Source organism: Carassius gibelio, chromosome A9 (assembly GCF_023724105.1).
Source record: "Carassius gibelio isolate Cgi1373 ecotype wild population from Czech Republic chromosome A9, carGib1.2-hapl.c, whole genome shotgun sequence".
Lineage (NCBI taxonomy): Eukaryota > Metazoa > Chordata > Actinopteri > Cypriniformes > Cyprinidae > Carassius > Carassius gibelio.
The window spans coordinates 10357885-10384537 of record NC_068379.1 but is presented as its reverse complement, the minus strand read 5'-3'; the positions used below and the strand labels follow the sequence as shown (position 1 = coordinate 10384537).

The following is a 26653-nucleotide window of genomic DNA, read 5'->3' as shown; positions in this document are numbered from 1 at the left end:
AATCAGACTTTACCTTCTGCTCCCCTCCATCCGATTCCAGTAGTGGGTGAGCCGTTTGAACGGTTGATTATGGATTGTGTCGGGCTGTTACCAAAATCAAAATCAGGGCATCAATATGTTTTGACTTTGATGTGTGCTGCAACTCGGTTCCCAGAAGCTGTTCCGCTCCGTACTCTTAAAGCCCAGGCGATAGTGAAGGAGATTAAGTTCTGCTCAATGTTTGGATTGCCTAAAGTTATCCAAACCGATCAAGGTACTAACTTCACGTCCAAAGTGTTCGCTCAAGTGTTAAGAGAGTTAGGAGTTGATCATAAACTATCCAGCGCATACCATCCAGAGTCCCAGGGTGCGCTGGAATGCTTTCACCAAACTCTAAAATCAATGCTACGTGCATATTGTCTCAGTACTGGCAAAGACTGGGTTGAGGGTTTGCCGTTATTAATGTTCGCAGCTAGAGAGACTGTGCAGGAGTCGTTAGGTTTCAGCCCTGCGGAACTTGTTTTTGGGCACACTGTTCGGGGACCCTTGAAACTGCTGAGTGAGCAGTTATCAAAAAAAAAAAATGTCTAGTAATGTATTGGACTATGTAAGTGATTTTCGTGAACGTCTCCATAAGGCTTGTGATGTAGCAAAAGCTCATCTGATAACTGCACAATCTAAGATGAAATTGCGCTATGACAAGAGAAGTGTAAAGCGCAATTTTCAACCGAACGACTTGGTTTTGATCTTGCTTCCGGTTCCAGGGTCAGCACTGCAGGCTAAATTCACTGGTCCTTATGCTGTTGAGAAAAGGCTTACTGACACTGATTATGCAATCTCAACTCCAGATCGTAGGAGAAAAAGTCGAGTGTGTCATGTGAATATGTTGAAGGCTTATGTCACGAACGAAGTCGCAAACAAAACCCCTGTCTCCGATGTGGTGTCATCAGCTACTACTACAGTGCTCTCTACTGCATATTGTCCATTGGAAGATGATCTGATTGAAAATGAAGATCGAATGTCTTGTACACGTCTAAACAATTCTGCAGTACTGAGTAACTTAGACTCGTATCTTGCTCATTTGCCTAAGAACCAACGCACAAATTTAGTGGAATTGATAAGTGGGCATCCCACCTTGTTTTCTGATGTTCCCCGCCAAACTACTGTCCTTGCACACGACATCTATATAGGTGCCTCAGTACCCATTAAGCAACATCCTTACCGTGTCAATCCGCATAAACGTGAAGTAATGAAGTCAGAGGTTGAATATCTGTTGCAACATGGTTTTGCTACACCCAGCCAAAGCCCCTGGAGTTCACCATGCTTGCTTGTTCCTAAATCTGACTCGTCCTATTGTTTTTGCACTGACTATCGCAAAGTTAATAACATCACCAAGCCTGACTCTTTTCCGCTACCTCGAATAGAGGATTGTGTTGACAGAGTTGGTTCTGCGCGATATGTTACCAAATTGGATCTTCTAAAAGGGTACTGGCAGGTGCCACTCACACCTCGAGCCTCAGAAATCTCTGCTTTTGTTACCCCTGACAACTTCCTACAGTATTCCGTTATGGCATTCGGGATGCGAAATGCGCCTGCGACCTTCCAACGCCTAATGCAGCACGTGTTGTCAGGGGTGGCCAACTGTGAGGCCTACTTGGATGACGTAGTGATCTATTCAGCTAGTTGGGGAGACCATCTGAATAGTCTTAACCAAGTTTTTTGTAGATTATCTGAGGCGTCATTGACGTTAAACTTAACAAAGTGTGAGTTTGCAAAGGCTGTAGTTACCTATTTGGGTAAAAAGGTGGGCCAAGGTCAAGTGAGGCCAGTTGAAGAAAAAGTTGTTGCCATATTGAAATTTCCCATTCCTACTAACAAAAGAGAACTGAGACGATTCCTGGGTATGGCTGGCTACTACAGAAGCTTCTGTAAAAACTTTGCTTCTGTGGTTGCCCCGTTGACAGATCTCCTTAGCACCTCCAGAAAATTTGTGTGGAGTCATGATTGTAATTGTGCATTTAATGCTGCAAAAGATCTGTTGTGCCATGCCCCCGTCCTATCAGCTCCGAGTTTAATGCCATGGAAATGCCATGGTTAAACGTTGGTTGGTGTAATTTGTGATTATCAAGGTTTAACTATAGTAACCATACTTTGGAAACACTTTAGAAAAGGGGAACACTTAGACCCAATCCCAATTCTACCCCTTAGCCCTTTCCCTTTCCCCTACCTCTCCGTTTCGTGCGTTCACATGAAGGGGTAGGGGTGTGTTGTTTTTTTTTTTAGCTCTATTCTTTTAAAGAGGGGAATCAAATCTAAAGATTTGAATTGATTTAATTGAGCTGATTCCAAATTTAATTAGTTTATACTTAGTTCAACTATTTGTCCAGTGAACGTTAATATCAGTATTAGTTAACAGTTTTGTTTATACTACTTCGAGGCCAACGAGAATATAAACCAAATTGATAATGAATAACCTGGGTAGCAAAGGGTTTGGACAAAGTTTAACTTGAAAATACACATTCCAAGAAACGAACACACGCATAAAGTTACTGAAGATGAGGATTAACTGATTTTGAATTAAGTCCCAAGGCTCCAGTAGTGGTTGTTGGTTCTTAGATCACACCAAGAGAAACACAAAAGCAGAGATTTGTCTTATCTTTACTGCTCAAGATCAATTTGCCCCAGCTTCAGCAGATAGAAGATTTGTTTGTTCTACTTGCATTTGCGCTGAAAAGTGGAGTCCAGAAGAGTTGAAGATTCACTTATTGCTGCTTCTCAGGGTATTCTGCACCTCGGATTGGTTGCAGATCTGTCGTCTGGATGATGTCTTTGGGATTCAGATGGTGACGAAAAGGGTTTTCCTTGTAACTGCTGAAGTCGGTTGCCTTAGATACAGATGGTGAAGCACTAGTTCTTCTGAGAGTTTAGTTTCTCGGCTTCTCTGTTCCTTTCCCAAGCATAAATTAAAACACTGTTTAATTAATTACTGTGGAGGTGTCTTTGCAGGTTTTGTAAATAAAGTTTCTTAACGTGCGTACAATTCCAGATTTCAACATTTCATTCATGTCAAAGTAGTGCAAATAACACTGGCTTCCATTAAACAACAAACTTTGCATATCTTACACATATTTAATGGCTTTATCTGCTAAAAGAAGTTGATTAAGTTGATTAAGTTGCACCGATTACATGAAACACATCAAGCATAGCAATTATTATTTAGGAATCTAGTTCCCATTTCATACTTTTAAATGATTGTCTTTTGAACTAATCTACAGTATATGAGTTCCTTTTGTTTGTACAAAGGAAAACGTTTCAGGTTACGACTAACCATGGTTCCCTGTGTAGGGAAATGAGACACTGCGTCTTCTAGTGGTCTTCTTGGTGTGTGTGTGTGTGCGCTTACTGCTGTGTGTGTGCACTTTGGATGGGTTAAATGCAGAGCACGATTTCTGAGTATGGGTCACCATACTTGGCTGAATGTCACGTCACTTTCAACCAGACGATGAACATTGTTAACAGCAATTATAATGTGATTGCATAGTAAGTAGCAATATTTGTAAGTTTCTTTATGTTGTTTCAGGGTTGGCAGCATCTCTTCTCAGGTGTTCTGGATCCAGACTGGAGCTTGTTTAAATCCTAGTTAAAACGGGGCGAAACAAATAGACATAATTAGCGTAGCTGCTGTTCCAACAAAATAAACATAATTTTTGTTTCAGCTTCAGTGCTTAGGATTGTCAGTTTAGAGCTTCGGAGAGCACAAATGCTTAGTTAGTGGTTCTGGTGAAAATAAGCTAGAACAAGCCCACATATGCAATACAGCTTCTCTCTCTCAGTGAGAGAATGTTGCTTTTTACAATATTCAGTGCAAAACTTGCCAACATGCAAGATGTTTTTAATGTGTTAGACGTTCTATGCACATAAACTTATGTTACAGCTTCAGTGCTCAGAATTGTCAGTTTAGAGCTTCTGAGAGCACTAATGCTTCAAGGCTGGAACAATAGTTCTGCCCAGACAGTAATGCTGAGCCATATAGTTAGCCTTGTGGGGCACCTGTGCTCAGTGTGGTAGTGCTCAAGGTGTTGTTGACAACACGGACTGACAGGTCTTCCAGTTAGAAAGTCCAGGATCCAATTACAGTGGAAACTGTTAAGGCCCAATGTTTTAACACCCACACTTTTCCCGGTGAGAGGGTTCAACAGCCGCACGTTTTCTGCAGTTTTTCCGCAGTTTTGCACAAACGCCTTACTACAGTCGCTCCTCCGTTTGTATGGCCGCTCTGTGTCTGTGCTTGCTGCGGCTGCCTCCTCTCCCCCTCCCTCTCAAACATGACACCAGCTTTGAGTGTGACCGGCTGATGATTGGCTGTTCTACCTTAAGTCCCGCCTCTCTTGGGGTGTTATTGGTCAGCTACTGCTGAGGCGGGAACTTGGTTATGGTTATTTACATCTCCCTTTTCCAGGTACTTTGAATGAGTGTTTATGCTTTCGAAGTTTTTAAATGATATGTGTTTGGGAAGATGTTCTGTTATCGTTTTGTTTATGTCGAGTGTTTTCGGTAATATATTTCGTTTTTTAGACTAATGCTATTTGCTATTATTGGGATATTGTTCAGCAGCTAGCTAAATTCGGTTATGTAAAGTTATGTGGTACGCAATGTATAACATAACTGTGATGAAGAAGGCAAGGAATTGACGAAGATGGGGGACAAACTGCCATTGTTAAGCAGTGTATTTATGGGTTCATTGCCAGTGCAACTGATTTTGATATTTTGAGCATTGTTTGTTGATTAGCTGAATACTTTTGTGGATACTTACCTGTTGTGTTTGATTGTAACGTTACCTGTTGAGGAGAAAAAAGTGAGAAATGATGACATTGTTTGCATACCTGTTGAAGAACTATGAAAGAAAAGTGTATATTATTTTAACGTTTAAAAACAGTAAATTGTTACATTATTTATACCATCAGAGAAAAAGCTTTGTGTGGGCCTTTTTTTCTCCCCTTTTCTGATTTTTTTTTTTTTTTTTTTTTTTTTTTTTTTTTTCAGCCAAACGCTGCAAGCCGGAAATTCTGCACGATGCCGGAGAACTTTAAGCCCTGCATTTTGTACCCCTCTGTCACTGTATTCATCGTTTTTATTGTTTATAAACAAACCACATCCATCCCCCGCACTTTTGAAAAGCTTGCTACGCCCCTGAGTGCAGGCCTTTCTTCTAAAATTCGCGTGGATTTATTTAGATGTTGAAAGTAGGAGTAGGAGTGATATCATGTGAGGTGTTCTTTCTCGCACGCATGCTGAAACAAGCTGGGTAACCTACTGGCTTGTTGCCAAACATGTACCTAATTTTCCGCACTGTAAGGTGCACCGGATTATAAAACAGCACCTTAAAATAAATGGCCTATTTTAGAACTGTTTTCATATATAGGGCGCACCGGATTATAAGGCGCATAGAATAAACCAGTGGTTCTCAAACCCGCGGCCTACGGGGCACATGCGGCCCATCATGAATTCAAATGCGGCCCACCGAATGCTGAACACAAAAAAAAAAGTTTTTAATTTTACAATACATTTTATTTTGTTAATTAATTAAAAAAAGGCTACTACAGAAATATAAGCTATAACCTAATGTATTTATGAGAAATTATTTTGTTTTTCATATATTGTTTTCAGACATAAGCAGACTTACATAACATTACAAACACATACAAGCACGCACTTTGGCAGAATTCAATTCGAATAGTCATCAACAGCTATTAGTTTGGTAAAATTGAGCATCAGGAATTAGAAATTTGTTTTTAAGGGAGAAAAAAAGAAATGTGGAGAATGCCAGCGAAGAACACATACAAAAAAGAATAGTCGCAGTATGTAGTTAAGGAGGATTTTCGGTTTGCCCCGCAACTCACTGTAACGGAAACAGGTCAATTTAGCTCAAAGGGAATCATTTAATAATTTAAAGGGAATTTGAACAGAATCACTGTTTCACGGCTGATCACTGAGACGCCCTGCGATTCACTGAACAAGCCATTTAACATCAAATCTGCGCTGGATATTAATATCCAAAGTATAGTGAAAACACTATCAATTAGCACAGTAACAAGATCGGCAGTTTAAGACATTAAATTGTAAGCACAAAACACAAGATACTTCTCTTTTCAATATGAATAAGGCTTTATTAGATAAATCTAAGACATATAAACTAATCTAACACATAAACGCATGCACTCACACATTCACACAAGTTGCAGGAAGATCGAAAGTTGGGGAAAGATGAGTTTAGGAGAATGGAAATATGGAATCCCAAGTTTACAGCAATACGTTAAATTGCATAGACATGAACAACCATCAATCACTTAATTAACGCTCGCATTGAGTTCCTCAATGGGGTTAAAATTATATTAGATACACCAGCAGAAATGTCTGAGGATACATTGCCTTGGTTTCCTGTGAAAAAGGAGTCCCGGTGAAAGGGGTATCCCGGTGTCGCTGATTGACTGGAAGTTCAGAAGTGGCTGTATTGACGTCTTGGGAAGCCCGTGGTTGTTGGGCGTTGGCTGAAGGTGCAGAGTCGTGTGCGCTGGCTGAAGTTGAACGGGCACCAGAGGTCAGGTGTCGGAGACTCGACGTTACAAAACTTAACTCAGAACACGAAACTCACAAACGGAAAAGAAAAGAAATAAAGTTTGACGAGACAAGGTTGTGTTCCTTCTCATCGTGGCTAAGTAGCAGCAGGCATGCAGGCTGAAGCACGCTGCAACTGCGCTCAAAGAATAGTGATGACAAAAAAACATGGCTAATAGCAGAAACACAGCTAGAGACTAACAGCAAAGATTTTATGGTGTCCTAAGTATTTAAACTGGCCTGTTGGCCACACCTCAAATGTTGTCTTGACAAATCAGATATTGTCTTGGCTCGGGGGTTTCATAAATCATATGTTTATCTTACCAAGCATGTGGTCCGAATTTTCCTGCCTTGCAGGGTCTAATTTTGGACATGATTCCTATTACCAGGTTATGATATATTTGACAAATAAACAAACAGATTCGATCACACACATACCAAACATAACTATGAATTGTTAAGCTATGCCATAGTTATAAAAAAAAAAAACATACACAATAAGTGATTATAACATGATAGTCAAATGTGTGGGTTACACATAAATGAATTTGGAGTGAATGGATGGACTGATTCATTTATAAGTCATTTTGGAGTTCATTTTGGTCCATATATATGTACAAAAGACATTTTCTTTGTCATTCTCTGACATAGGGATGTTCTGTGGAGAGCAGAGGATACAAGTCCCCTCCCCCCCTTAGGAATTTCAGTCTGGTTCTGCTAGGTGGGGGGAAGTCAATGGAAGTGTTTAACTCATGGGTTTCCATGTGATGTCCAGCGTTGCATTTCAATTACGAACAACAAATTTGACAATCTCTTCTGCGAATTAAAATTGTCAATAATTGTTCTAGTGGTGTTAACGTTGAAAGCTGTTGTGTGAACAAGTTGGTTGGTTGGTTATCTTCCTTGGGACTTGTGGCACAGAATGTTTTATGACTTCCTGAGGAATTTGGCTCGTGTTCCAAACACTGCTTTGATAAACTCTTTAATTTGTCTGGTTTGACTCATTTCTTTTACATATCCTCCTTTCGATCTGCGAGGTGTTTAGGTGAAGACATCGTCGATCGCTGGAGAAACAAAGGCAGAAGAAACAGACAAACACAGCAAACAACAAGACAACACCTCCGTGACAGTTACTGTACTGGTGCAGGCATCAGGTTATTTAGGTACACGTGGTTAAGTTCAATTAGTCAATGTAGTTTAGCACATTGAGGATAGTTTAGATTGTTTTGGAAATTGTTTTATTATTTTGATTCATCAATCAAATTTGTGGTTAACTTTGTTTGGTTCTTCTAGGTTGTCTTACTTTGCACGTTTACTGTTAGTTTCCTAGTAATCTCATTTTCAATGAAATTAATTGACCCATCATGAATGGAGCTCTCTAGCTTCCATACAGTTTAGAGTGGCTGGTGGATATTAGGTGTTGCGAGTCAATCCTAATATCAGACCTTCGACCCTTGCAGGGTGTCCAGGCGTTTCACCTACTCAGGAAAGAGGGGAAGGAGAAGGATAGGTAAAAGAAGAACAAAACAAAACAAGGCTGCTGTGGGTTTTCCTTGCATGGGTTACAACTACTATTGAGCTAGGATGTCAGGTGCAGCTAGTGTGTCATGAACCTTAACTTAGTGTCAGGTGTTCTACCTATTGTGAGGATGGCTGCACGTTTCTTCATGGTGGTTATGTGTAAGTTTTTTACACTAAAAGTTGGGTATTCTACCTGTAGGAAGAATATGTTTGTTGACTGTGTTATCAGTAGATGTGGTTACCTCTGGGTGTAGGTAATGTTGTGTGTGTTACTGGTGTAGTGCATGTGTGGTCAGATCTGTTCAAGTCTGTGTTGTCTCCCCCTTTTTCTAGCATGTCACTGAAGACTGGCTCTCTGCATCCTTGGCTTGGATGAAGGCATGTCCATGGTCTAATGAGGGTCAGTCCAGCAAGGCAGGAAATTCTTTAGCACACAGTCGGAGGCAGTTTGGCATGGCTGTGTGCAGCTGGGTTGCAAAACTTTGTCTCCTATGTTGCATTCTTCTTCTGATGCCTTCTGGCTGTAGCAGACTTTCTGACCTTCTGTGCTATGGTGGTTGCTGTTGGACAGACAGGGAATGTGGTTCTTGGAATTGGAGTTAATTTGACAGTTTGTTAATGACTGTGTTAGGTACCTGAGGTGATGTCGTTTAGTACCTCAGATTTTTCATCAACAGTTGGCCGTGAAAGACTTCGTGAAAGACTCATTCTGGGTCGTTGTTGAACAGGTGCTTGTCATCACTGATGTGGTGCACCAGGTGATCACCGGCCTTCCGTTCTGTCGCTGGTCACAGCGAGCATGACTCAACTTTGTGGTCATATGCATGTAAATTATCTTGAAAGAACTCTCTCAGTTGTTTCATGACTTGTTCCATGTCTTCTGATGGTAAGCGGTCATGTTCTTGTGCATACTCAGCACTGTGCATGTCTGAGTGGTGCTGAGGTGGGTTTTGTTGTTGCTCACCAACATGAATTGCTCTTGGATGAGTCAGGTGATTACCTTTGGATATCTGGTTAGGTTTCCAGATGTTCTTATCCTTTTGGTTTCTTGAGAAGCGTGGCTGGTCCCATGGATTTTTCCAGCAGTTGGGCTGAATGCGGTCGTGGATATGGGGGTCACGTTCTCTGTGCTCTTGATGGAAGACTCTGGTGTTGTGATGCCACTGGGTGTCGTCCAGTGCAAGGCTTGAGTCTTTGTTGACAGAGTTCAAGAGTGTGGATGTTTTGTTACCTTTCTTTGAGGCCAACTTCTGCTTGTTATAAGCCTTCTGTGTTAGGTCACGCAACTGTTGGATGGTCATGGAGTTCGGACAGGCCATGACACCTAGATGGTGACTGACTCCAGGGTGCAGATTCTTTAGTAAGAGGCTTTTGAAGTTCACATCCTCTTCAAGGTCAGGTTGGTTGTGTGCACCAAAGTAGGCTTGTCGGAGTCGGTTGTAGTAAGCTTGTGGAGTCTCTTGACGACCTTGTTTGGTTTCCAAGGCAGTTAACAGTCCATGTTCAGACTCTGGGTCTGTAAACTCTTTAATCAGGACCTCACAAAGTCGCTGGTAGTTTGACTTAGTTTGACTGGGCTGTTGATCTAGAAAGTTTCGTACCTCGGGACTGGACGTGGCTCTAAGGAGGTATAACCAGTCACATGAGGTCTCACTTCCAGATGAAATTCGATATCTCGCAGGTAACCTTGGATGTCGGGGCTCTCTGTGGAGTCCGGGTTGAACCTGCTGATGTTTTCAGACAGCTTGTTGAGGTCTTTGATGGTCATCCTGTGTGCAGCTCCAAGTCCTTGGACGGGAGGTTTTCTTTCGTTGGCAGGAAAGGATTGTGTGGCGAAGGCAGGTGAGGTTTTGGGTTGTGGCCCTTCGCTCCTTTCGTCATATGCCAGTTCTTGGACGTGGGACTCAGCTCTGCTCAGCAGTGATGAGGCTAAGAGAGGTTTCTCTTTCCTTGGCTTTTGTTTGTGCTTGTAAGCATATTGGAGTTCTTTTCTGACCATGTAGAGCTCATCGTTTGGTATCATCTAGTTGTTGGGTCAGATTGTCTGTTTCAGTTCTGTAACCTTCAAGGTGGTCTTTCAAAGCACTGATTTCATAATTCTTGTTTCTGATGTCTAGCTTGGCTTTCTCTAGTAGCTGTTCGGCATACTGGAGTCTGTTTACCAGGTTTTTCTGAGCAGCCGTTGCATGTTGCTGGTCGAGCTGAGCTGCTGCCAGGGCTGCTTGGAGCTTCATAACTTGTTCCGTTGTTTTCTGTTCCCTCTCGCTGGGTGCTTTGATTTGATCTTGAACTTTCACTTCCAGCTTGTCTATGCGACGTTGAGCACGTGTCAGCTCCTCTTGAAGGTGGGTGATGTGCTTGTCGCTCAGTTTCAGCTGGGTTCTGAAGGCATAGCTTAGTGAGCTCGTGATCTTGACTAGCTCCTCGTGGTTGTTGTTCTGGCTTGAATCTTGTGTCAGGAATCTTCTCAGGATTAGGATTATTATTAAAAACAATAACAGTTCAAATGTCTTTGGAGTGAGGCTGTCTGTCATGCCTCTCAGCCAAATGTTCACATCTTCCCCATGGGAAATGGGGTCTGCAGTCTGCGGCATGTTGGCACACTGGGGAGAAGAGACACTGACACAGATCTGTGTGGAGTAAAAGCCTATGTGTTGTGGGACAACTAAGTGTTGTATCAGTGATTGTTAACCACTAGTGAAATGTGGTGATGACTGTGTTGGTCTCAGGGGGTCTAAGTAGACTAGAGATGTGAATGCAAAAATGCAAAAATGTATGTTTTTCAAATTAGGAAAATATTTTTTTTCCAATTAAATGTTATCAAAAAGGTAAACAATATTATTATATTTCTTGTTTTGGACAAAAGAATACAATAATAATTCTGATATATCTTTTCTTAGTCTGCCAGGATTGACACCATACACCTTACAGTTGGACCACTCACCAGTGAGGCTGCGAAGGTGACAGTTGTTCAACACGTATCTCTATTAAATTGATCTCAACGTTGGATGAGATGCTAAAACTTCGATTGCGTTTTCAAATGTAGGTTAGGAAGAACAAGGGAGAGGTTTGATTACAATCAAAATTCATAAGGATGATTTGTCGTCTTTGGCACGATTGTGTATTTAATTCACTTAGAATTAATTGATTGGTTCTTACATGTCCTACAAATGTAAAAAGAGAAGAGGAAAGTAAAGGAGAGAGAGGACGGAGATGGTAAGTCTCAGTAGCGGTTATCTCAAGTACAAGGAGAGCGCTGTGTTAGTTGCTATACAACTAATCAAACAAAATAAACTTTAAGTGAAAGAGAGTTGTCTTTCTAATTTATTTGAACTCGTAGTGAGGGATAACAATGTGTCCTTTTAGGGCTCAGGTGTGTCGTTCCCAGGCTAGGATACACAAAGTAAAGAAATGGTAAGAAAAAGTAAAATTTAAATGGGCAATTAGTATTTCCCTTTCTAGTAAAATGAAAAAAAGTTGTATAGTGAGAAAAGAGAGCAATAAGTGAGAGAAAGAGACCAACAAGTGTTAGTTAAGATGTTTAAAGGGTTAAATCACGTCAGCGTTGCCCAAACACACCCTATTCATCCACCGAATTGTAATGCTAACGGCTAACCTTTGAGGCTAGTGGCTTTAGCATAGACTTCAATGTAAATGCATTGGTTTTGTTAGCTTAGCAACACCGTGGAGTTTGTTTACACTAGTGCGCTGCGCGTGCACAGTTCAGAGTTGCTCCTGAAGTACGTTAAGACTTCTGGGTCACGGTCATCACTATGGCAACCAAAACACACTCTAGTGGATTAACGTTAGTACATGAATCGTTGCATTGGACATACAGTTAAGCATGTTACATGAAATGTCGGCTCATTTCAACACTGTACAAATAACACCGCCTTCAGTTGGTTTTGTGATGTGGCACTTAAACTCTCAGTTTGTATAGAGTTAAATTTATCTTATTTCAAATAGCAGCTTCGTGCTGTAGTTAAGGGAACACAGTGATAGCGACCTTCTGCAGATCTGAATCTCTGTGCCAGTTTCTCTGGACACAAACACAAAAAGGTTTCCTTCACTGTTGGTACACCGTTAAAATTTACGCGATCAAGCTTTTAAAACACTCCCATTCAAATTACTCTCGGACACACGCAGTGTTACGCGAGATTGCATTCACTTTGTGAACAGACACAAACGGGCAAACATTATTCTCTAATGTTTAACATTAACTAGGGGAGTCAAATATCAAATTTGATTCGGCAGTGGAACACGCACTGGCAATCAGACTATATGAAATATGAATACGGGGGCTTTGATAAATAGATTGAGGAACACGCTCAAAACTATTCTTTATTCACCGATTTATATCCCTTTTGAAACACTAACAGTTTAGCTCTGTTCAGCAAACAGTGACTGAGATAGCTTTTGAGAGAGACACTGGAACACGCAGTAAAATCCAATCAGCTATAAACAAGGCATTACAAAAATGAGGAACACGCTCAATTTCTACCTTATTGTACGATCTTTAGGAGAATGGAAATATGGAATCCCAAGTTTACAGCAATACGTTAAATTGCATAGACATGAACAACCATCAATCACTTAATTAATGCTCGCATTGAGTTCCTCAATGGGGTTAAAATTATATTAGATACACCAGCACAAATGTCTGAGGATACATTGCCTTGGTTTCCTGTGAAAAAGGAGTCCCGGTGAAAGGGGTATCCCGGTGTCGCTGATTGGCTGGAAGTTCAGTAGTGGCTGAAGTGACGTCTTGGGAAGCCCGTGGTTGTTGGGCGTTGGCTGAAGGTGCAGAGTCGTGTGCGCTGGCTGAAGTTGAACGGGCACCTGAGGTCAGGCCTCGGAGACTCGACGGTACAAAACTTAACTCAGAACACGAAACTCACAAACGGAAAAGAAAAGAAATAAAGTTTGACGAGACAAGGTTGTGTTCCTTCTCATCGTGGCTAAGTAGCAGCAGGCATGCAGGCTGAAGCATGCTGCAACCGCGCTCAAAGAATAGTGATGACAAAAAAACATGGCTAATAGCAGAAACACAGCTAGAGAATAACAGCAAAGATTTTATGGTGTCCTAAGTATTTAAACTGGCCTGTTGGCCACACCTCAAATGTTGTCTTGACCAATCAGATATTGTCTTGGCTCGGGGGTTTCATAAATCATATGTTTATATTACCAAGCATGTGGTCCGAATTTTCCTGCCTTGCAAGGGTCTAATTTTGGACATGATTCCTATTACCAGGTTATGATATATTTGACAAATAAATGATTGTCAGGACAATATCAAGCAAACAGATTCGATCACACACATACCAAACATAACTATAAATTGTTAAGCTATGCCATAGTTATAAAAAAAAAACATACACAATAAGTGATTATAACATGATAGTCAAATGTGTGGGTTACACATAAATGACTATGGAGTGAATGGATGGACTGATTCATTTATAAGTCATTTTGGAGTTCATTTTGGTCCATATATATGTACAAAAGACATTTTCTTTGTCATTCTCTGACATAGGGATGTTCTGTGGAGAGCAGAGGATACAAGTACCCCCCCCCCCCCCCTCCCTTAGGAATTTCAGTCTGGTTCTGCTAGGTGGGGGGAAGTCAATGGAAGTGTTTAACTCATGGGTTACCATGTGATGTCCAGCGTTGCATTTCAATTACGAACAACAAATTTGACAATCTCTTCTGCGAATTAAAATTGTCAATAATTGTTCTAGTGGTGTTAACGTTGAAAGCTGTTGTGTGAACAAGTTGTTTGGTTGGTTATCTTCCTTGGGACTTGTGGCACAGAATGTTTTATGACTTCCTGAGGAATTCGGCTCGTGTTCCAAACACTGCTTTGATAGACTCTTTAATTTGTCTGGTTCGACTCATTTCTGTTACATCACTTAAAGAAGTTCAAGCAAATAGAAACACTATAAACTATGCAGCAATTATCCTTAATAGAAGAAATCTGGCAAAACAACTCTGAAGAGAACCTCGTATTATTAAACTCGAAAGTGCTTTCCATATTTGGATCGACATGAATGCACATTTTCTGCAATGTCGCGCATCAGGTCATGCTCTCATGCGCGTCTTACAGACTGCATATTAAAGCCTCTGTCTGTTATACTTTCTACATCCGCGAGTCCGCTATGGACCGCTAGGTAGGCATGACGTAAAAATCGCCATTGGAGAGCCGAGGCTCTGAGCAGACGACCGCACATGTTCACATGTTTGTTGCAGATCATCAGCGTACGCTTTCGGAAGTATAAATGGAAGAAGTCCGCGCTGGCCGCGTCCATGTCTGGATTGCTCATGCGAAAAGTATAACACAGGCTTTACAATCGCAACTTCATTGTGCTGTTAGTACATTGAGCCGAATTTCACAAAATTGTTCAGCTCCCGACAGCATCAGGTGTTTTATTTATGGGGAATAGAATTATTTATTTATTTCAATGAATCTAATCGATATTATAATATTTATGCTATAATATTATAAATCAGGTTGGTATGTATTGATGACATTATATGTACATTATATGCGTGCAGCCCGCGAGTATTGCACTTGGACTATAATGCGGCCCATTGGAAAAAAAGGTTGAAAACCACTGGGATAGAAGATACTGCAGTCAAACGTTTGACTGGGTTTGCGTTATGCATCCACTAGATGGAGCTGTGCTAAAGGGAATGTCAACATTTTGACAGAGCGTCTTGATCCATATATAAGGCGCTCCGGATTATAAGGCGCACTGTTATTTTTTGAGAAAATTATAGGCTTTTAAGTGCGCCTTATAGTGCGGAAAATACGGTACGCAAGCTCGTTTACATTAGAGGATATCAGAACAAATGCAACTGATGTGGAAACTAGGAAAAACATTGTTCATTAAACACAAAATCTCCACCATTAACCATGGATTTAACAGTAAACTACACAACAACTAGTTGCAGAAATGGTCTTAGTTTTCAAGTGATTTTAAATGCTTCACACAACTTTTCCCTGCACTTCAATGCTTCAAGTATTACCAAATTTGAAAGTTATTTTTAATGTGACAATATTTGTTCATATTTAATCGGTTTCCCTCATGTATAAAACTAAAAGTTGAATAATTTAGAAAAGCAAACACTTAAAAAAAAAAAGATATTAAATGACCACTAGTAGATGACTCCAGAGAAGTACTTATAGGTCATTTCCACTCCCTAATATAGCCTATATATTTTTGTATTTATTAAATAATATTTAGACATTATGAATGACAGTTTAAAAAGTACGTTATCAGATGTAATATATTTATTACCTCTGTAAGACGTCTGCTAAAGATATGGGAATCATCTGCTGTGTACTCTGATAAACGTCTCAGAAGCAGTTTTACATACAGATTAACAATCACTTAAAAATACATCTTGCATATGGAAATGCAGACATTAAACATACATCTCTGAGATGTACATGTGCTTTACTGTTATTTGCTGGTGCCATCTCTGTAGAACTTAATGGCACTAGTGCTGGTGTCGTCAAACATTAGTCTGGAGACCTACAGTGGTTCTCGAAGTCAGAAAAGTCATAACAGTGTTAGAGTAATGTTCTCTGTAGTATATTTTCACTGCAAAACAATAATAAAGTCTGCAAAAATAATACAAATTTTTGAGAAAAGCCGCAACAGAATCAGTAATTTTGATCGCAAAAATCGTACATAGACTGTTTGTATTCGAACATTTTCACGAATTTGTGATCATTTTATTATTTAGCCTACTGTTGATTTTCGGTAATAGTCGCTATAATATTGGAAAATGTATTTATTTAAATGGAGGTTGGAGTAGACTGTTAAATATGCAAATTCAGGATTAATATCACCAGTCTAGGTCACAAGCAGGCAGGCCATGGGGTCCTGCTCAACCTCTCAAATTTACTAATTCAGTACAGTACTAATTACTGACTGAATGGCGCATCTGTATACTTACCATCTTTATTACGGCCATCAGCATGTGATAATTATCACACTCTATTCATATAGACCGCATTTACATTGATAACTGTCATATACAGTAATCACACGCTGATATGTGCTCATAAAGATGGTAATCATGCAGATACAGCCGCATTCCTCATGAAACACACACAGGGTCTTTGCAGCTGTGTTCACTGTCAGCTGACCGCACTCTGTGGTTCCTGGGTAGAATGTGATGATTATGGGTGGAGGGAGACTTGCTCTTTTCAGCCAGCGGAGAAAGTGTAGGTGCTGTTGTGCCTTCTTGGAGAGTGACACGGTGTTGCAGTTAGAAAGTCCAGGATCCAATTACAGTGGAAACTGTTAAGGCCCAGCAGGTTTAGTTTGTTGATGAGCTGTTGTGGTATTATTTTGTTGAATGCTGAGCTGAAGTCGATGAACAGCATTCTAGCATAGGAGTCTTTAATCTCTAAGTGGTTAAGAGTCAGGTGGAGGGTTGAGGAAATTGCATCTTCTGTAGAGCAGTTTGGACGATATTCAAACTGGAGCAGATCGGCAGAAGGCATTTTCGTCCACACAACTATTTTTTGGACCATTCTCTGTAAACCCTATAGATGGTTGTTTGAGAAAATCCCAGTAGATCAGCAGTTTTTGAAATACAGCCTGTCTAGCACCAACAACCATTCCAAATTCAAAGTCACTCAAATTCCCTTTCTTCCCCATTCTTATGCTCAGTTTGAACTTTAGCAAGTCGTCCTCACCCCATCTAGATGCCTTAATGCATTGAGTTGCTGCCATGTCATTGGCTGTTTAGCAATTTGTGTTACCAAGCAATTGAACAGGTGAACCTAATAAAGTGGCTGGTGTGTGTGTGTGTGTGTGTGTGTGTGTATTCGTAAAAAGTTTGTTTTACAATAACAAACTGAGTTTAAAGCATGTGATGTGCTTGTAGTTTTGCAGACCTGGTCTAAACATTAAGTAAATGCCTGAATGGTTTCACTGAGTAGGCCTCAAGAACCACTTTTAATGTTTAAGCAATTTTTATTTTAAACTATAATGATACAAATGTTTTTTTTGTTTTTTTTTTCTCTCTGTAAATGTAGTAATTCAGAATGATTGTTTTACTTTTATTGCCTTTGGGACTGAGCATTAATTTTGATTTTTGATCACTAATTTAGTAGGCATGGCATGCATGCACAGAACAGATCTTATACCTTAATCATTTGCATTTAGGAGAAATAAACATGAAATGAAATACAGCTAACAATGTACAATGTCAGATGGACACATCAGGGGTGCAGGATCATCTGGATGGTTTTTTTAGTTTTAGTTTTTGTTTTTGGACAACTAATTTCTAAACTCAGTGCCTCAGGCTTCTTCTATATTTTTAACAGTGATGTTGTCTCAACTTTTGTCTTATTGTTTAATTAATTGATATAATAAAATAAATGTTTTCAAGCATTATGAAATTTGAGTTTCTAATATTCTGTGAAAAAAAAAAAAATAATTCAGCCCGTATCTGAAATGCAGATGATCTGAGTGCAGTTAATAATGCCAGTTATTAAAATTCTGGTTCCTTTGCTTGCAATAGCCATGACACAGACTATTCCTAGTCACTTAATTGCTTGTTATAAAATTGTACACTGCCACCATGAAACATGTTTTTATTGAAAATTCACCAACTGTTGTTCTCACAGGCAGATACAGAGGATGAGGAAGAAGATGAAGGCAACTGCAACAACATGGATTGTGTAATTGACAACAGTGGTCGGGAAACTAATAACAGTGAAGAGAAGGCTATAGTTTCTTTTTTGACTCTCCATAACAGTTCAGGGATCTGCCATACAAAAGCATCATCCATGGAACAAATCCATCATGATAAATTTGAGTTTAAAAAGGAATTTATATTAGACATGTCTGAAGATAGAAAAAGCCATCTTGAAGAAAACAATTCTGTGTTAGAATCGAAGGGAAATCAAGATCGTTCAGGGCATGTCTCTGGGAACATCAACTTGTTTTCAGTCACTTTGAGTGCTCTGGGATCGGAGGATGATTTGGATGAGGAAGAGGCATGTAAACCATTACTACCTAAATCAGTGGTAAGTGAAGTTCAAGAATTATCGACTTCTCACATCTCTCTACTGGAGAAACAGAAAACAAGCCAACAGCTTTGTGCATCCATACAGAGAGAAATTAAAACAGACAATCAAATGCAAATGGAATGCAAAGATACCTCAGAAGAACATACAGAAAGGTGTGTATGTTCTGATTTGGACATGGGGAGTGAGTATGAAACAACATCAGGATATATGATAAACCATACAGGAAACATGCATGAACATAACAGTTCATTGTCAGAGGGAACAGACTGTGATACAGACTATATAACACGGTAAAGACGTGTCAGAACATATTCACAATATGAATGTTTATAAAATGTTTGTGATAAAAATTGTAAAATGTAAATATATATGTGAAAAAATTTGGGACCATTACGACTTCTTAATGAAGTCTCTTCTGCTTGCCAATGTTGCATTTATGGGCTCAAAAATACAGTAAAACAAATATTGTCAAATATTACAATTCAAAATAACTATTATCTTACGAGAGTCCTCTCGTGTAGGGGAAAATCCCTTTTTCTCGAGAATACTGAAGCCAAAAAATTATCCTTAATTTTGCATTAATTTAAAGCGCATTTCTGCCCAAGCAGACCTAGGTGAGACAGCTTGCATGCCTATTGGTCGCTCTGCAGCAACTGCTGTATCCTATCGAAGGATAAATTAAATTAATGCAAAATTAAGGATACTTTTTTGGCTTAAGTATTCTCGAGAAAAGGGGATTTTCCCATAGCATAAGCTATCTTACGCAACAATCGTTCCCTCATCTAGAGAGAATGTCTTGGTTACTTACAGTATGTTACCCTCGTTCCCTGAAGGAGGGAATGGAGACGTAACACCTTTGAGTGGTTACAAAATGAGCCAATGGTACGCCGAGTACCTTGGTCTGCGGAATTTGAATCGCGAGCTCCACCCCGCAGAGTGGGTATATAAGGAGCAGTGCAAGCAACTCGCATTCAGGTCCGATCAAAACATTAAACAGGTTCTCCCCACTCAGTGATGCACCCACCAGTGATGCGCAGGTTGATCCAAAATGAGCAGGTGCCTGCGCCTGATCCATATTCAGGTCGCGGTCAGTCGGGTCGTTCGAAATAAAGATCCCAATTAAACCTTTGTGATTTATAAAGTAATAGACACAATTTTTAAATACATAGGCCTACACTCTATTGGCTGAATAACTGGCACGAATAGAGTGACCACCTGTCCCGCTTTACGTTGTACTGTACAGCAATTTTACCCTTTGTCCCGCCTCATGCAAACTGAGCATATGTCCCACTTTTTCATTCGACCATGACTAATAAATACACGGATACGTCCATAGGTGTACTGTTAATTTATGTCCAATAGTTCAGAGGAGAGCAATAAAAGCGTTAGTCGATAGGTCGTACATCAATTAAACTGTTGACTGGTGCATGAACGCCTCCTCCACAGTAGTGTCAACAATCTCAAATTGGAGCACGCGTGCACTATTTGGTCAGGTTAGGGACTTAGACAGTAAAAGAAAGGTTAGGGGCCATTCACATATCACGTCTTTTGCACGCTCAAGTTCGTTATTTCAAATGTAGGCGCACGGTATGCACGCTCATAATGGAAGCGATATGTCAACAATGGTCAACGTTGAAAGCTCAGCTAAGATGAAGGAACAGCTGATCATAGCTGTATATGGATTACCATTTTTTAATTAATTTAACGTTAGTAGCAGAGCTACTGCAAGCAATTTTTAGTGCTGCAAATCCATTTATCCATTGCTGAAATTTCCGCGTCTTCATGGAGAGAGCAGGTCATGGTTGCTTAACAAATGCAGATGCATCAGGAGCACAAGTGCTGAAGGCTTTTGGAAAAAATCTGAAAGTGGCATGCCTAGCGTTTTCCACGCGTTTTAGGCGTGATATGTGAACGGCCCCTTCAGCCATGGCCAGTGTGGCAATGAAAAAGAGAAGATGCACTTTTAATAGAGAATGGACCACAACATACAGTAGTCTTGGTTAAGACCTGTAGATGGTGAAGCAGAGAGAGCAAAAGCAGTTTTTCTGTGGGACATGGTGGAGAATACGACATGAAGTAACAGGGTGCATGTGAGTACCACAGAAAAATAGCAGATCATCAAGAAACATGCAAATCAGTGCAATCATTTTTCAGTAAACCAAATGACCCATAGGCTTACAAAGTTTCGGCAGCAGAAGTGATGAGCATTTATCATACCGTACATTACACACATTCATATCGCTCTACCCACTGCAGCAACAAGTTAGCCCCAGTAATTTTTCCAGATTCTGAAATAGCTAAGAAAAAAGCTGTAGAAACTTCGGGTGATATTTTGGGTCAGGTAGTGTCGTAATCTTTTAGTCGGTGGGTTTAAAAATAAATATAGGCAATATATTACAGGAAGCTTAAAATGTCTACTTTTAAATGAAAATATTCAAAACAAAATACATATGCTAACGTTACTATCTGATTATGTAATCCATATGAAATGTGCATTTCTCTCTGACGTTCATGGCAGGTCCAATGCGACACAGAAAAAACTAGTTTATTACTAAACAATTAAATGTCTCCTTGCTAATTCAGACACATTCATAATCATTACTTTAATTGGTTCTTTGTGGCAAGCCTTATGTGTGCGGTCATAATGCTTATTATCCTGTAGGCTATAGCCTATTTAAGTAATTAAATGAATATAAAAGGGCGACGCGTTTACTACTTTTAAAAAATGCGGGTCAGGAAGCGGGTCGGGTACAGTATTTTAGTTTTCTTGTTTTGCGGTCCGAGTTGTGTTAGTTGAAAACGTCAGTCAGGTGTGGGTTGTTTATACATTAACCAGCGCATCACTGGCACCCACTGAGAAACCTGATGAAAGTGCTCTAGTTATTGGCGATTCTATTGTACTGAACGTGAATATAGAGACACCAGCCACCATAGTCAAATGTTTACTTGGGAGCCAGAGAGCCTGACATCTTGGCAAATTTGCAAAGTGCTAGCTAATGCTAAACATAAATACAGTAAGATTGTTATTCATGCCGGCGCTAATGATGTTCGACTTCGCCAGTCGGAGATCACTAAAAATAACATTAAAGAGGTGTTTGAACATGCAAGCACGATGTCAGACACTATAATATGCCCTGCTTACCGTGGTGACAAGATGCATAGCAGATTGTCATCACTCAATGGCCGGATGTCTAAGTGGTGCCCACAGAAAAAGTTTCATAGACAATTGGATGAGCTTTTGGGGCAGACCTGACATGTTGAAAAGAGATGGTCTTCATACCTCCTGGGGTGGCGCCGCTCTTCTCTCTAGAAATATGGCAAATAGTCTTAGAGTTTATACTTGACTAATTCGGGCCCAGGTCAGGAAGCAGACAGACTGGCTAAACCGACGTTCTGCTAGCTGCTTCACGTCACAGAGGTCAGTTAATTCTCAGCACATAGAGACTCTTTCACCTAGATATCACACTATAGAGACTGTGTCTGTTCCCCGAACTAGAAAATACAAAAAACATCCAAACCAAGTTAAGAGTAACAATTTAATTGAGGTTCAACAAACAAAAAACAGATGCAATACGGATAAACAAATGATAAAGCTTGGCTTATTGAATAGCAGATCCCTTTCAACAAAAACACTTTTTGTAAATAATATGATCACTGATCATAATATAGATGTGCTCTGTTTGACAGAAACCTGGCTAAAACCTGATGATTACATTATTGTAAATGAGTCTACCCCAAGATTACTTTTATAAACATGAGCCGCGTCTAAAAGGCAAAAGGTGTTGCTTCAATTTATAACAACGTTTTCAAGATTTCTCAGGAGTAATAATGCTGAAAATTCAGCTTTGCATCACAGGAGTGCCATTTCAAGGGTTGGCATCATCACTTCACAGGTACTGGTCATATGAAGTCTTTGCTCCTGCTAATCATATCCAGCCTCTTACACTCTAAATTTAGCTATGGATTACACCAACAAAAAGTGAGGTGATCATACTTGGGAATTGGCACTTTTTCACAAAAAACATTGAAAGACTTGCAAAACCATGTGAACTGAGACTCATTATGAATGTGATGTCTCATTACAGGGATTCTTCAGGTGGTTCTGAAAGCAAAATAGAGAAGGAGAAAAGCACAGGAGAAATGGTAATGTGATGATCCATATCATATCATATCAGTCCTGTGGCATCAGTGCTCCTCCCCAAAAAGTGCTTCTACAGTAGCTAAGAAGTTTCAGTACAAAAAACAGTAGGCCTAATAAAGTACAGGTTCACTGTGATTAATTATATAATACAATAATATTTTTTTGACACTGCTCACTTCATTCTCACTTAGGTTCATCAGCATCCTTTGCAATAAATCTTATTCTATTATTTAACTCCCCACCAAAAACAATTTTTTAAAAGTCTTAATTAGACAATGATCAATGCAAGAAGAGGATGTATAATTCCCTAAATCTACAAATTTAGTGAGGAATAATCTTATAATAATCTATTTTAATTTACAAGGTAATTTGATTAGCTGTGTTGATAATAAACAATTGTATTCTATGTGTCTTATGCTGGGTACTCACCTAAAGATAAAGATGGGCTGATTTTGGGTCGATTTCCCCCCTTCCTAGCTATGTTCCGATTATCTTGATGGTTCTACAGATTATTTTAGCAGATTTTCCCTTGGTGGGAGGTGTGTTAGGAGTGTCCGAACCTGATCGGAAGAACGTCGGAGCCGCATGGATCGTGAATTGTAAATATTCAACATGTTTAATATTTACGATCAGAAATCCTGATGTGTGGGGGGAACCCAGAGGAAAAACGCATGCACGCTCTGGAGAGTATCACGTGAAACGAAACAATATCCAATCAGAAAACAAGATGATGGAAGATGGAAGCAGTCATGGCGCAGCACAAAGTGAAATTTATGTGGACAGTAGAAATGGAGGATCAGCTTGTTGATTTGTGGCAACAGCATGAATGTTTATACAACGTGTCATGTATTTTCTGGGGAAATCATTCCAAACACTATGATTGCAATTTCTTCCTGCATATCACCTACCATGCTTATTCTGAAGTCTCGCAAGATTTTGTGAGATTTCCTGTGTTCACAGTCAAGATTCTGGTTGAAAATCTGTTCATGTGCACTATAGAGCAAAACGGTTAAATCTAGGATTTTTTTATCCTCATGTTTGTGGTCTATCACATTTTTACGGAGCCCTTCTGGAACCACTTTGTCAAAAAAAAAAAAAAAACTAACTCGTGGCCTTAAGATAAGTTAACTCGTGGCCTCAAGATACTAACTCGTGGCCTCAAGATAAGTTAACTCGTGGCCTCAAGATAAGCTAACTCGTGGCCTCAAGATAAGCTAACTCATGGCCTCAAGATAGTGAAGTGTCTGACACATAAACCCTTTGTTATTAAACTGAATCCTGTACTGTAGTACAATGTAATACTTCACATTCTGTGCAATATTATCTGTTTTAATGTTCAGTGTAATAGAATTTGCTGCAGTTCGGTTTCTATTTATTTACTAGTACTGTTCATCACAATCAATTCAATTCTGTTAATACAGTAATATAAATCTTGTAGGCTGCATTTCCATAGTCCTTTATAATTCTTCTTCATATTTTATAGCATATTTTTATACTTTTTACATGTATATAGGCTACTAGTTTTTTTTACCAACTTCTATTATTATTTATATTCCTTTAAATGTCTTGATGTGCACATCAACTGTGACACAAGAATTGTCCCCCGGGTTATCAATATCAATAAAGATCAAAGTATTTCTGATTCTGATTTTAAGATAGCCTGTAGTAGTGTGCAGACTGGTTCATTAATTATTGAAGTGTTTCACATTTTGGAAAAGCATGTCTGTGTAGCCTACGATAAAACGTCAGCAGAGGGCGTTCTAGGCTTAGGTCACGGTACCTCCCTCTGGCTGTATGTATTTATGTGTGTTTCCCAGTTGACGGCAAGGAGTTGCGGGATGAGAATGCGTTAGATGATCATATGAATAATTAGCATAACAAGTTAAGCAGGCTAATTCAACATTAATGGCTATCAAGTCCGATAAAATTTGTAACATTAGTAACAGAGACTAAGATAGCAGTGACTTGATAGCCATTAACGTTGAATTAGCCTGCTTTACTTGTTATTCTAATCGTTAATGCTTCCAGCTCGAACACCTATAAGAGATCGCTAACACATGTGACCAACTGGGCGGCAACGTCATCCGAATGCAAAGAATTATGGGCATGTTTGGCCAGTTAACATCGTCTGGCATAGCAGGCTAGTGTTCTGGCATGAAAATAATGAAAAATTAGCGTGAAAACTGAATATAATCCTACAAAATGCAGCGGGCTAAAGAAAACATTGTCGGAGCATACCGCCTAAAACTAAATCCTAATGCAAAGATGAGATATGACAAGAAAATAAAGAGAATCAAAGAACTCGATCCTTACGAGCAGAGCGTCTGGTCAAGGTAACACCCTCCAGCCCAAAAGAAGGGCATGTGAAAAGGCTGTGTTGTGGTGCTTTTGCAGACAGCCTGAAGAGCTTGATGACATGTTTGCTTGCGACAATCAGAACTGTCCTATACAGTGATTCCGTTTAGACTTCGTGGGACTCAGCAGCGCACCAGCCAGAGAAAAGTCATGTGTCTGTGACTTATCACCCACAACCTACTTCATACATTTTCAGTTTCTCATCATTTTTTTCGACTCTTTATAAATGTTAATGTATTCATCTAATTGTATTTACATGTTTATGTATTCATCTAAATGTATTTACATGTTAAATATGTAAAGAAACTGAAATTAAGTTGGTTGTTACTACTATTTAAGTTATGTAATTGTGTTTGCAACCAAAGAACACTGATTTTGCACAATTCTTCCTTAATAAAGATAAAGGAGGCAGAATTACATTCAATCTTTGTGTATTTTATTTACAGACATGGCTAAAAAAAACATTACATGTGAGAAGAGACATTACAAAATCTTTTTTTAGAAAAAAAATAAAATAAATTTACATATTAGATGTGAGCATGGTGTATAATTCTAACATGACACCTTCACAACAATACTTGGACACATTGGTCAAAGCACAGCACACAACCACAATTATTATCCAGCAAAGTCTTCAGCTCAGTCTCATGAGTGGTGTGGACAGTGTCCGGCGATGGCAGTGGATTCTCAGGATCTTCCATCTCAGGTGCAGGTGTAATGTCTGACAGTAACAATATAAAGAAATCGTGTCATATCACAACCTCTATTCCTAAGGATTCCAGATTATCCATACACAGGGGGCAACATACACTACCGTTCAAAAGTTTGGGGTCAGTAAGATTTTTAAATGTTTTTAAAAGAAGCATCTTCTGCTCACCAAGGATGCATTTATTTGATAAAAAAATTAATAATAATAAAAACAGTAATATTGTGAAATATTATGACAATTTAAAATGACTTCTCTATTTTAATATATTTTAAACTAATTTATTCCTGTAATCAAAGCAGGATCACACTCCAACATTTCATAGGCAGGTTTGACTGCAAACACAGTCACCAAATAAATTGCAATGTAGCCTAGATGTACAACATTTAAAACTGATTAACGTTACGCTTTAATACACTGGTAACTTAAGTTCATTTTCTAGCCATGTCATGCTAGTTAACAGTTAACATTTACAGAGAGTTATTGTAACTTACCTTTGTGAAAATGCTTTGAACACCATCATGTGTGGTGGAGTGTTATCGAAGGTAAGCTTGGCCTCCTTACCGCTGCTATCCACAAGCGTGTACGTCTGCAGACTGCATGACGGGGCGTAACTTGAAGTAGGAGGCGTAACTTGAAGTTGTCCAAATCACACAGAACCACGCGAGACCTCAAAACGATAAATTGTTGGCAATAGAGGTCGGGATCGTTGCGTCACGTCGCAATGCATTGTGGGAATCACGGTACAGAAGTAGATGTACTGTATAGTAGGCATTAGGTAACGTTGGTCATTTGGTCATTAATTTTGATTATTTTTTGGAAAATGGTTCAGTATTGCTGTATTGTGAACTGCTGTAATCGGTTTCATGATCGACAGGGCAAACACCTCGTGAATCATATTAGTTTTCAACATTTTCCTACTTGGAAAGAAAACACAAGGTGTCTGAAATCACCAAGAGGCGTCAGATGGCTTGGGTCGCCACTGTACGGAGGGAAACCATCACCTTCGATAATATTATAATACATAGTTATGGTGAGACATGTTGTGTATGGTCTCTCTCTCTCACATACACACACACAAACTCAGACACAGACACATTACGCTTTCTCTAGTTTTTGGCCAGTAAGGGAGTCAGTTTAGTGTCTGTATTTTTTGTTTAAACATTTTCTTTTGACCCAATCCTGAACTTAATTTGCTTTTTGATATTTTTGTGCTGACTGTATTTAACAAATTTTAAAAACTTGTTTAAAAAAAAAAAAAAAAAAAACTGGAACGAACTTCAAA

At 39.5% G+C, this 26653-nt stretch overlaps 1 protein-coding gene across 3 annotated transcripts in view; it reads left to right on the top strand.

Annotated features, from left to right (window-relative positions):
- The window catches only part of LOC128020207 (interferon alpha/beta receptor 2-like), a 142160-nt gene extending 117421 nt beyond the window's left edge, over positions 1-24739 (top strand). For 2 of the 3 annotated variants that reach the window (XM_052606982.1, XM_052606984.1), the window contains one exon: positions 17762-24739. In XM_052606982.1, the coding sequence (XP_052462942.1) occupies positions 17762-18460 (699 nt within the window). In that variant the 3' untranslated portion in view covers positions 18461-24739. Of the gene's footprint in view, positions 1-11015; positions 17733-17761 lie in introns of those variants that run through there. The other variant, XM_052606985.1, reaches the window with a different exon arrangement.
- The last annotated feature ends 1914 nt before the right edge of the window (positions 24740-26653 follow it).